Source organism: Carcharodon carcharias, chromosome 9 (assembly GCF_017639515.1).
Source record: "Carcharodon carcharias isolate sCarCar2 chromosome 9, sCarCar2.pri, whole genome shotgun sequence".
NCBI classification, from domain to species: Eukaryota; Metazoa; Chordata; class Chondrichthyes; order Lamniformes; family Lamnidae; genus Carcharodon; species Carcharodon carcharias.
In genome coordinates, this window is record NC_054475.1 from 14,591,072 (window position 1) to 14,603,408 (window position 12,337).

General features: G+C 45.1%; 1 protein-coding gene across 4 annotated transcripts in view; it reads left to right on the top strand.

Annotated features, from left to right (window-relative positions):
- Positions 1-429: 429 nt before the first annotated feature.
- The window catches only part of LOC121281880 (putative helicase MOV-10), a 72,483-nt gene continuing 60,575 nt past the window's right edge, over positions 430-12,337 (top strand). For 2 of the 4 annotated variants that reach the window (XM_041194984.1, XM_041194987.1), the window contains exons 1-2: positions 1,053-1,350; positions 7,908-8,007. In XM_041194984.1, coding sequence (XP_041050918.1) covers positions 1,214-1,350; positions 7,908-8,007 — 237 coding nt within the window. In that variant the 5' untranslated portion in view covers positions 1,053-1,213. Of the gene's footprint in view, positions 462-1,052; positions 1,351-7,907; positions 8,008-12,337 lie in introns of those variants that run through there. The other 2 variants (XM_041194986.1, XM_041194985.1) reach the window with 2 other exon arrangements.

Genomic DNA, 12,337 nt, shown 5'->3' on the forward strand with positions numbered 1-12,337 from the left:
AGAGGGGACAAGAATTGGAGTTATTGGTCACATGTGGTTACTACACATTTCGATTCTTTAATACTGCAGTTGTCATCCAAGACTTTAAGAATCAAAATATGACTTTGCCTAAATTTGGACCTTTATTAAAGCACTAAGTATTTAAAAGCTATGTCGTCCATAGCCCAGCAAACTGTGGCTCACAAAAGATATCCTAATGTTGTCATTGATGTAAACACTTTGAAAAGACTAAATTGGACTCTAATGGGTGCAGTTTTTGTAATTCTGGTTCCCTGGGAATGTAATGAGCATACTCTCAGTCCCAGCACCAGGCATGAGGTGAGTTCTCTATTGCTGGATTGGCTGAATCCCAGGTGTGTATCAGACCTCTTCACTCGTGTTGTCTTTAGGATGGGGACGGGGTGAGAAAGACAATTGTTGACTTGTACAATTTTCTTCGGTACAATGGCAGTTCAAGCAGGGTAATTTTATTGATGGGCTATTTTGCTATTGAGTATATTTTGTGCCTAGGAGCAGGGGGGTATTGAATTTTATCTAAAACTGAGAGCAAAATTCTGCTGACTTGGTGCATAATTTATTAAAATTGGACAAAACATTTCCGCAGATACTTTCACCCTGTGATTAGGGCTTGTCGCTAAAATAGAAACTTGAGTTTTCAAGTCACGCTTAGAAGTGGGACAACGTTGTAAATTTGCTGAACTCGGGTTTGCACGGTCTATCTCGGATTCGCATTGCAATGTATCTCGGGTTTGCACGGTCTATCTCGGATTCGCATTGCAATGTATCCGGGGTTGGCACGGTCTATCTCGGATTCGCATTGCAATGTATCCCGGGTTTGCACGGTCTATCTCGAATTCGCATTGCAACGTATCCCGGGTTTGCACGGTCTATCTCGGATTTGCATTGGAGTTTATCCCAGGTTATTTGCACCATGATCTGATATTTTAGGGCGAGTACTTTTTTTTAATTTCCCAAGTGTAACTGCGATGAGAGCAAGTTTCACTTTCGTTTCCTGTGTCTATTTAAATTTTTTTCAGAAACTCTTGAAACCAAACGAGTTGATTAACTTGTTTTCCCCCACCCCCTTCCTGTGAAACAGCAATTTTCACTAACACTTCAAGCCCGCCCCTTTCATTTTGTTATTTTCGGTTGAAGCCCGGTGTTGTTCATTTTCATTTGGTGCAGTAGTAGTTAAAAAAAAACCCAAATCGAAATGGCCAAGAAGCTTAGAATGAAAGAGAAGCGTGAAGTGGGACTGAAGTTTATAAATTTCCTGAAGGATGGGGAGCGGCTAGATGAAACCTGTAAGGAGACGCTTAAAAGAATTTACAATTACGAATTCAGGGGCAGGTAATATTTCTATTTATTCCGTATCAATTAGTCCCAGTTCCCATTGTGCGGTGTAATTGTTACTTTCCAGTGGCTGTGGTTCCAAAATGTTACGAAATGCTTTTGAGACATTCGTAGGGTTTCTTAATGTGATTGTACAAGTGATTCGCTCCCGGAGTGCCTTGACTGTTACATTTGAGTGAGTACCTTTGGGGCTCGGTGCTGGGTTGGAGAGTAGCATTATGAACTCTAGAAAGGTTCCAAGGAGCCAGTTTCAATTAATATTCCCCCCAAACAAGATGGGTCGGTGGAGCTTTATTGGGCGTTACTTGAGAGGTTTGTGCTGCGTTAGTATGGGGAGTTGAGCTATTTTTCTGGGCTGTTCTGTGGAGGATTGATGTAATTGGGTTGTTAATTGAGTCATAAATGTAACAATGAAAATGGCCGCCTTGTTCAAGCAAGGAGTGTAGAGAAGCCCTGTTGCCCATTCAGATTAATTCTCCCATAAATGTTCGCATTGCCTACCCCTCCACACCCCCTTTTTCCTCCCCCTACTGTAGGCAGCCCACTCCCACACTATCCTCTCTCTAATCTTCATTTAACTGTCCCCCTGCTAAACAATGTTCTCTGGATACAAAAATCAAAGGCAAATTCTTGCCCTTTACATGGAGCATGGACTTAGTGGGCTGAATGGCCTCCTTCTTGTGACGACCATATATAACCTGGATGGGTTTACGGGGAAGCTGGATAAATAGAAGGGCAGAAAGGAATAGAATGATCAGGTTCGGATGAAGAGGGGTGGGAGGAGGCTCATGTGGTGTGTAAACACCGGATGGAGCAGCTGGGCTGAATGGCCTACTTCTGTGCTGCAGAAATTAGGTAGGAGGGTGGAAATCTACTAGGGTTAACTCATCCAATAAACCCCACAGCTCGCCTCGCCTTTTCTCTATGATGTGTTAGTGGCAAAGATTCACTAATTATAACATCTGAGCAGAAAATTTGGTGAACCCCCTTTGTTTTATAACTGCTTGTGTTTTGGTTAGGAGGATATATTCAGGTTTTCCACCCATGGTGGTTGACAGGGCCCTCAACCGTGTCCGGCCCATCTCCCACGCATCAGCCCTCACACCTTCCCCTCCCTCCCAGAACCATGATAGGGTCCCCCTTGTCCTCACTTATCACCCCACCAGCTTCTGCATTCAAAGGATCATCCTCCGCCATTTCCACCAACTCCAGCATGATGCCACCACCAAACATCTTCCCTTCACCGCCTCTGGCGGCATTCCGTAGGGATCGTTCCCTCTGGGACATCCTGGTCTACTCCTCCGTCACCCCCTACACCTCAACCCCCTCCCACGGCACCTTCCCATGCTACTGCAGAAGGTGCAACACCTGCCCCTTCCTCCCCTTCTCACCGTTCAAGGGCCCAAACACACCTTTGAAGTGAAGCAACGCTTCACTTGCACCTCCCTCAATTTGGTCTACTGCATTTGCTGCTCCCAATGCGGTCTCCTCTACATTGGAGAGACCAGATGCAGACTGGGTGACCGCTTTGCAGAACACCTTCGGTCTGTCCGCAAGCATGACCCAAACCTCCCTGTCACTTGCCATTTCAACACTCCACCCTGCTCTCATGCCCACATGTCCGTCCTTGGCTTGCTGCAACGTTCCAGTGAAGCTCAACGCAAACTGGAGGAACAGCACCTCATCTTCCGATTAGGCACTTTACAGCCTTCCGGACTGAATATTGAGTTCAACAACTTCAGATCATGAACTTTCCCCTCCTTCCCCACCCCATTCCGATCTCCCTTTTTCCAATAATTTATATTTTTAAAATATATTTTTCTTTTCCCAGCTATTTCCATTATTTTTAAATGTATTTCCATCCATTATTTCATCTCCACCTTTTAGCTTATTTCCATCCCTTCCCCCCACCCCACCCCCACTAGGGCTATCTGTTACTTGCTTGTCCTGCTTTCTACCCTTAATGTCACCATTAGCACATTTCTTAGCTAATATCACCACCGTTAACACCCTTTTGTCCTTTTGTCTATGACATCTTTTGCAATCTCTCTTTTGCCTCCACCTATCACTAGCCCTCTACCCAGCTCCACCTGTCCCACCTCCCCTCAACCAGCTTATATTTCACCTCATTTCTACATTCCCTCAGCTCTGATGAAGAGTCAACCAGACTCGAAACGTTAGTTGTATTCCTCTCTGCAGATGCTGTCAGACTTGCTGAGTTTTCCCGGCTATTTTTATTTTTGTTTCAGTTATATTCTAATGTTTTGCTGAGCTGTTCTCACTTTTCACTAATGAGGCTTGCTCTGCGTTAATGAACATCTTCCCTTTGGAAGAGAGTAGGCAAATTGACACAGTTACATTTTTATTACATCATTACAGATGCAACCGGTCTGTGTTGATGATTAATGTCCATGTCAGCAAGCAGTCCAAATTCCATGTAACCTTTCGTTTCCTATCTCCCTTTTCTGTGCAGCCCATTAAATATTGATATGGTTACTGCTCCAGTCATTAATTCAGCAACAGCAGTTTACGCTGAAGGTGTGTCTAATTGCATTAAAGTGTTCCAAGTGGCCTCTGGAGCATTATAAAGCAAAACGTTCCTTAAATGCATGATGTGGTGTTAGGGCAGATAGCAAACTTGGTCAGTGAGGTAGGTTTTAAGGGGCATCTTAAAGGAGGTGAGAGAGATAGGGAGGGCATTCCAGAACTCCAGTCAAAGAAATGAAAGGTTTGAATTTCTATAGCACCCCTTGTGACCACAGAACATCCCAAAGCAAGTTACAGCCAACTAAGTACTTTTGAAGTGAGGTAATGTAAGAAAGGGGGCAGCCAATTAGCGCACAGCAAGCTCCCACAAATAGCAATGTGCCAATGACTAAATAACCTGTTTTGTCATTTTTTTTGATTTGTGGGATAAATATTGGTCAGGGCACCAGGGAGACCTCCCCTACTCTGCTTCAAAAAAGTGGCCGTAGAATCTTTGCCATTCATTTGAGAGGATAGACAGGGCCTCAGACATCTCATCAGCAATATAGCATTTCTGACCGTGCAGCACTGGAGCGCATTCCTCAGCATAGCTGCCTGTGTAGAAAGGGTTATCTCTATTAAACCTCTTACATTTAGACTTGTATCTTTGCCCCATACAGCATGCTAACTTAGCATAGAATTGGACCAAGCGTGCAAAGGCAACTAGGGATGGGCAATAAATGCTGGCCCAGCATCCCATGAATGAATAAAAAAAAAAAGCTCAGTACCAAAGTTAGGGTTCCCTTATGATTGAGCTGTGTCTTGGGTGATTGGATAAAAGCTCTGAAGAGTCATATGGACTCAAAACGTTAACTCGGTTTCTCTTTCCACTGATGCTGCCAGACCTGTTGAGTTTTTGCAGCATTTTCTGTTTTTATTTCCGGTGATTTGGAATTGGATCAGTATCTTGTTCCTGGCAAGTGACCCCTTGGGCTAGGTGAGTCCGAGCATGCCATGGGCCTGCTTGATAACTGATCAGTTAATTTGGCTCATTAAGGCCACAAAGGGATGGACCTCTCTCTCGGGGTTGGCCTTTGAACAGTGTCCAAATCAACTCCACTGTTTCATTTTGGGGGCACTATTTCTTGATCAAAATGGTTGGACAGGAGAATCATGACTGAGTTTCACACATGGAACCAATAAACCGAAAAGCTTCCATTGGAACAGGAGAAGGCCATTCAGCCCCTCTATCCTTTACCACCATTCAATCAGGCCATGGCTAAACTGCACCTCAGCTCCATCTTCCTGACTTTTGTTCCACGGCTGTCAATCCCCTTGCTCAACAAATTCCATAATGAGGAGGAACTGGAGATATTGGAGCAGAGCGATTAAGAGATTTTAATGGAGGCTTTTGAGAGTCAATTGAGTGTTTTTGTAGAGGAAGCAGGATTTTCGTTTTCATCCTGTTATTGATGAGGTGTCATCAATTTCCAAAAGCCACTGAATTGAGGGAGAAGGTTAGCAGAGATTTGTTCAGGTTGGGAATGGCTAGATGAGTCTCTGGTCCTTTCATCTCTGGTTACATCTCATTTGGAATAATCTGATGAGAATATAACCAAAGAAGTAGGTGGAGGAGTTGACCACATGGCCCATTGTGCCTGCTTTGCTTTTCGATAAGATCATAGCTGATCTCGGGCTTCAACTCCCCTTTCCTGCCTGCTCCCCATATCCCTTGATTACCTGAGACACCAAAAATATGTTTATTTCAGCCTTAAATATATTCCACAACCCTCCAGGGTAGAGAATTGCAAAGGCTCACAACCCTCTGTGAAGAAATTTCTCACCTCAGTCCTAAACGATCGACCCTTATCTTAGAACTATGTCCCCGTCATTTAGATCCCTGAGCAGGGCAAACGATCCCTCTGCCTACCCTAACAAGCCCCTTCAGATTCTTTTATGTTTCAATGAGATTGCCTTCCATTCTTCTAAACTCCAGAGAATATCGGCCCACTTTACTCAGCCTCTCATCATAGAACAACCCCCTCATTCCAGGGACCAAACTAGTGAACCTTCACTGTACCACCTCCAATGCAAGTATATCCTTCCTTTAAATATGGAGACCAAAACTGTACACAGTATTCCAGATGTGGCCTCAACAAAACCCTGTAAAATTGTAGAAAGACATTTATTCCTGTCCTTTAATCCCCTTGTAATGAAGGCCGACATTCAGTTTGCCTTCCTAATTGCTTGCTATCCTGACATGCTAACTTTCTGCATTCTTTGTACGTGCAAACTCGAGTGTCTCTGACCATCAACACTTACAAGTTTTTCACCTTTTAAGGAGTACTCTGCTTCTCTATGCTTATGACTAAAGTGAATAACCTCATATTTCCCTACATTACATGGCCTTGTTATCCACTCACTTAACGACTCACTTAACTTGTCTATATCTCTCTGCAGCCTCTTTGTGTCTTCCTCAAAGCTTGCGATTTCGTCCCCCCCACCCCCAGCTTTGTAAGGCTGTCAATCTCTGTCTTCCATTTTAGTTAGCCTCCAGCATCCATTGCCTTTTGGGAGGGACAGAAAGTCCCAGATTCTCACTACCCTTTGAGTCGGAGTGGGGGGTCCATGATGACAGGGTGGGAAGTGTTCTGCCCCAGGTAACCCTGAGGAACTAATCCTGGCTGGATGGGCACCAGCATTGTCTGCTAGTAAACTGGTTAAACTCCAGCAATTGCCCTGTTCACACTGGCGTCAATGGGCTGTGGCCCTACGAAAAGAGGAGTGTCCACTCTATCGAGCCAAGAGGTAGTCCCTGTGGATTTCTCAGTTGGAGAATCTGGTGCAAGGTGATGTGTTCCTGGCACATGTCTGACCTCTGGTTGACTGAGACTGAGGGCATGTGCTGCCTGTTCTCCATGATCAGCCTGTCTGAGGTGGCCTTCAATCTGTCACTGGGCAAGCTGCTTGGCAGAAGCACTGTTCTCTACCTGGTGATTCCGTGCAGCATCGTGGTTGGGTTGGGGAGGTGGGTAGACAGAGAAATTGATCTCTCTCCTTCCTTGTGATTCCTTGTCCCTGAGATACAACATCACATTGACTCCTTAAGGTGCTCCTGCTTTATAAAGGCTTGGGATGGGAGAGATGAGTGTCAATGAAGAATAAACTCTACTAACGTTGAATGAGGTGTTAAACTGAGGCTATATCTGCCCTCTCAGTTGAACAAAAAAGATCCCATGGCCACCATTTTGCAGAAGAGCAAAGGGTTCTCCCCAGTGTCCTGGTCAATATCTATTTCTCAGCCAGCGTCACTAAAACAGATATCTGGTCATTATTACATTGCTGTTTGTGGGAGCTTGCTGTGTGCAAATTGGCTGCTGTTCCCTCATTACAACAGTGACTATACTTCAAAAATACTTAATTGGCTGTAAAGTGCTTTGGAATGCCCTGAGTTTGTGAATGGCGCTATATAAATGCAAGTTCTTTTCACAAGGTAAGGAGTCTGTACTTTTGCATATACAGCCAGAATGTGGCTTTCAGACAAGCCGAAAATGTACACAAGGGGCCTGACTTACCAAAGATGTCAGAATCTATCTGATTGCCACCTAATGGGCAGGTGCCCCACCTGATGTGACATTGAGCCATACAGATCAGAGGGGTTTCAACCTCATACTCTGGTCAGTGGCAAATTATTCTGGATGAATTTTTGTGCAACGACAGAATGAGAGGCATGTCCCTAACAAAGGGAGAGAAAATCAGCAGTGCTCCTGCTGTTGGTGCACAGATCCATGTGTGGACATTGAGGACAGAATTGAGCTAGGCTGTACTGCCTGATCTTGGCTGTGCAGAAGTGGGCATTGGGGGGGAATGAGCAGGAGCCTCCGGAGCCCATGGAACTGTACCACAATTTTAAACTAACCCACCCATTGGAGAACTGACAATCGGGTGCACCTCTGGTTTTGAAGTCAGTGGAGAGGTTTTCATCCTGCTTTCCACTCAATTGCTTAAATGTCTTAGCCGGTGAGTTTAAATTGCCCCCTCCTTGCCTTTGTAACCAGTTTTGATTACTTTGTATCTTTTTCTTTCAGGGATGGCGTCACAAGTGTCAATTTCTCAAGTGTACTTTTTGCTCTAAGTAGAGTGGGGAAGGCTCGAGTAACTGGTGATGAGATCTTCTTTGATTCTCAGGTATTGTACTGCTAGTTTCACTCTGTCCCCTGTCCAGCTTTCAAAGCAGGGTCTCTAAGACCTCTCTAAGATGTCCACGAGTCCCCAGGAGTGATAGATTAATTTCCTCGACGTGGCTGTCACCAAACCTGGGGAGAAAAGTCATAGTGGGGGTGGTGTTATTCTCACCTCAGAGCACTTCTGTTTAGCCTGCTTTCGCATGCTCCGAGCAAACACAGTCGCGGGCCGGATAAACAGAACTGTCGAAAGATGAGAAAAACACGAAAACAAAAACAGAAATACCTTGAAAAAACTCAGCAGGTCTGGCAGCATCGGCGGAGAAGAGCAAAGTTGAAGTTTCGCCTCCTCATGACCCTTCAACAGAACTAAACAGAACTCTTCTCCGCCGATGCTGCCAGACCTGCTGAATTTTTCCAGGTATTTCTGTTTTTGTTTTGGATTTCCAGCATCCGCAGTTTTTTGTTTTTATCTTTGAGAAAAACACGCTTGTGTTTATCCTACCTCTTGCTATTTTTGTAATTGATAAGCAGTTGTTTGGCAGCCAGGAGTCATCTGATTGGGTAACAAAGAGTTTGCTCGCTTTCTAATTAGTCGTGGGGAGGGCACACTGATGGGATGGACAAGTCAGGGAACCATTGTGGGGCAGCGGGGGTGGGGCAATTGGAGGTGAGGGAACATGACATGAAACCTTCGGTAATGCTCCCAGCTCAGACAGCAACCCCACACCAAAGGCCTGCAGGATGATGCATTGTTGATGGGGTGCAGTCTAAAAAAAAAACATAAACACATCTCCCCTTCCACACTCTTGTCAGCCTGACTCTGAGCTCCCTGTCTCGAAAGCATTACTGTGTTTTTTAAATTCGTTCTCAGGATGTGGGCATCACTGGCAAGCCCTTCATTATTGCCTGTCACTGGTTTCCTCACGAAATGGACTATCTTGATCTAGTTTGCAACTGAGCTAATGCCTTCAGTGGGCAGAGCCAACTGCAGAGGTGAAGGACTGGTATCTCTCACAGGCAGGACTGGGTAAGGACAGTACCCCTCTGTTGAGAGTTTGAGTGAGAAGGTGTCGATGGAGGGAGGAAATCATCTGAAGTTAGCCCTCCAAACCTGTTTTGAGTGGTGCAGGGAAGTCCTGGGGACAGAGTCCTGACACTGAAGGGAATTGGGAGAAACTAGTTAAAACAGGAGTTTTTTTCCCACCCCATCCTCTCCAGATCTGGTTTAATTAAACTTAATCTGCAGCATGTTTGTGTGGGCTGAATCCTTTGGGGGAAATGCAAATCTGTTGTTGGAACCATTGCTACTCCCTGTTCAGTGTAACATGAAGGTCTAATTTATGTCTTGGTTCACTAAATAAATGAAAATGTTGAGATAAGGTATACTCTGAATCAAGGACACAGTTGTGTTCCCAGACAGCTTTCATTTTACTCTGGGTATAGATACTGTATTCCTGCACAGCGTCTCCAAGCATTAAAGAGTGAAAAATACATTTTCAAACACTGCTCCCTCCTTTCATCTCTAACACACATTACTACACAAAAAGATGTGATACATCTAAAGTATCCCAAGGTGCTTCCCAGGAATGTTAGCAAAAAAAGTTTTGCACTGACATGAGTATATTAGGACAGGTGACAGTTTTAGGGCCCCTTACAAGAGGAGAAAGAGTTTTAGGGAGCAAATTCCAGAACTTACGGCCTGAGCAACTGAAGGCACAGCCACCAGTGGTGGAGTTATTAAAATCGAGAATGCTCAAGAGACCAGAAATGGAGAAGCGCAGAGGTCTCTTGCGCATTGTATGGGCAGGAGGAGATTACAGAAAAAGAGATGGAAGGGGACGGAGTGGTGGGTGAGGGCATTGAGTGATATGAAAATAAGAATGAGGCCTCTAAAGTCAAGGTATTACTGGACAAGGAGTCGATGGAGGTGAACAAGCACAGGGGTGATGATGAGCACTTGTTGTGAGCTAGATTACAGCAGCAGAGTTCACAGCTCAGGTTAATTGTTGTCATCTCCCTCAGAAGATTGTTAGTTCCAAAGGCCTCTGTCAGTGAAGAGAATGTTATTCGTGTAAAACGTGGCCATCAGCACAAATATATCAGTCACTGAAACTACTCATCAAATTAGATTATTTATGGTGATTAAGGTCCTTGGAGTATTAATATCAAACATTTATGGGTTTATTTAGATATATTTTTCAAATTCACTCTCCGGTTATGGTGTTACTGATAAGGTCGTGAGCTGCCTTGTCAAAATGTTGTATTCAGTGTGACAAATATACCCCAACAATGCAATTAGTTATGAGATCTCGGTGATGATGAAGGGAACAGTGATGTGTGGCCAAGTCAAGGTGGAAAGGAAACTTGTAGGTGATTGATGCTCCCAAGCACCTGCTGCCCTTCTAGGTGGCAGAGGTCATGGGTTTGGAAGGTGCTGTCAAGAAAGCGCTGGCAACTTGCTGTAGTGCATCTTGAACATGGTACGCACTGCAGCCACTGGGCACTGGTAATGGAGTGACTGAATGTTTAAGGTAGCGTATGAGGTGACAGTTGAGTTCCCTGACTATTGTTTTGACAGCCAGCAGGCAAGTGGGGTGTATTCCATCACTGACTTGTGCCCTACAGGAGGTGGAGGTGCTTTTGGGAGCCAGGAGGTGAGCCACTCATTGCAGAGTATTCAGTACCTGACTTTCTTTAGTGGCTTCTCTAGCACTTATGTGGCTGGTTGAGCTCAGTCTGGCCATAGTGACACCCAGGGGATTTGATGATGCCGTTGAACTTCAAGGAGGGGATGTGGATAGATCCTTTCTCTTTGGTGATTGTTATTACCCGCCATTTGTGACAAGTAACATTCATGCCACACTTAGCAGCGCAAGGTTGAAAGTTGGCCAGGTCTAGTTGTGTTTCGTGCTGGCAATCACATCAGGTGATTTGGGGGTGAAACGCATTCCAGCCTGAGCAGTTGATCAGTCCCTTGCACTGAAATCTGTTACTTTTCACCTCCTCGCTAAGCTACTGTGTGCACCATCGGCTCCTTGTCCGGTCATCATTTCGATGTGGTTGGAATGAGTGACTCATTCGTCAGTTGTCCTCTTTTTCATGTTAGTGCAGTTAAATTGGGCGTCCCCCTCTTATCTTTACATTTCGAGGTCACCTGCCCAACTCCCCCACCTCACCCCGCCCAACTCCCCCATTACTTAATTCAATTTTAAGGAGGTTAATAACAAGATGTGCCTTGTGAGAATGTTCTCATGGTCCAAAGATTGATTAAAAACAAAACAGCTTGGATCTGCCTTTTCGTGCAGAATAATGTTTGAGACAAGGAAATGAATTCTCTTGCCTGCCTCTGTCTGTGTTTCCTGTGTTCATTTTCAGTTCTCAGTTTTCTGTAGTTTACCCTTTTCACACCTTAGTAATGGCACAGTCATTGTGTAAATCGTTACTCCCCCTGCATCAGTCTCTCCCGTACTCTGACTAAATAATGCAGCAGGCTAACAAATAAAATGTAAGCTCAAAAGATGCTGAATTGGATGAGCATTTAGATTTTGATAATCTTTTTAAACTGTTTGAATGTTGTGCTTTGAGTATTTAAACTATTCAATTATTCTTGTAGCTCAGTGTCAGCTGTTCCACTGTCATGAGGGTGTGCCAAATTTTTGAGTCTCCTCTATCCTCTCTGCCTCATCTTCATTTTCTCTCCTCTGCTGATTTGCTGAGATAATGTTCTATAGCAAGGTGTCCAGCTCCTCCTCCTCCTCCTCTCCCCCCCACCGCCCCCCCCAACCCTCCCAGGTGGGATTATCAAATGTGTGGCAGTTGAAGTCAGTGTTTTCCTCCAGTGTGGTCGCCCTTTCCAACAGGAATTGCGACGTGAGGAAGAAGAACAGGAGCCTGAGCAAACGTCCATCCTGCCCCGTTCCCCTTTGCCCAGCCTTCCCTCTCTCTAGTCCAAGGACACGGAGGCTCACAACAGCACAGAGTAGGGCTGGAGCCTGGAGCTCGCTATTCTCTGCAGCTCAGTGTCTTAAGGTGAAGCCAAGCATAAATGGAGTGTGTGGATGATGAGCTTCCGATCCCTCACTCCTTGCTGAGTGAGCCGATTTGGCCTAGGGATCTGGGCCTTCAGAATTGGCTGAAAAGCTCCTCTAACAAGGAAGGGAAAAATCCTTGAGGTTCCCAGTTCTTAATCCAATGACCTCTGCTGGAAAATGTACATCAGTATAGGCTGAAGACATGATCGAGTTGGTTGTGAGGTCCCCTTTTAGCCAAGTTTGAGTCAGACTGTTGTGGGTTTGTGTCCTACTGCAAAGGCTTGAGTCCAGCCGGACACT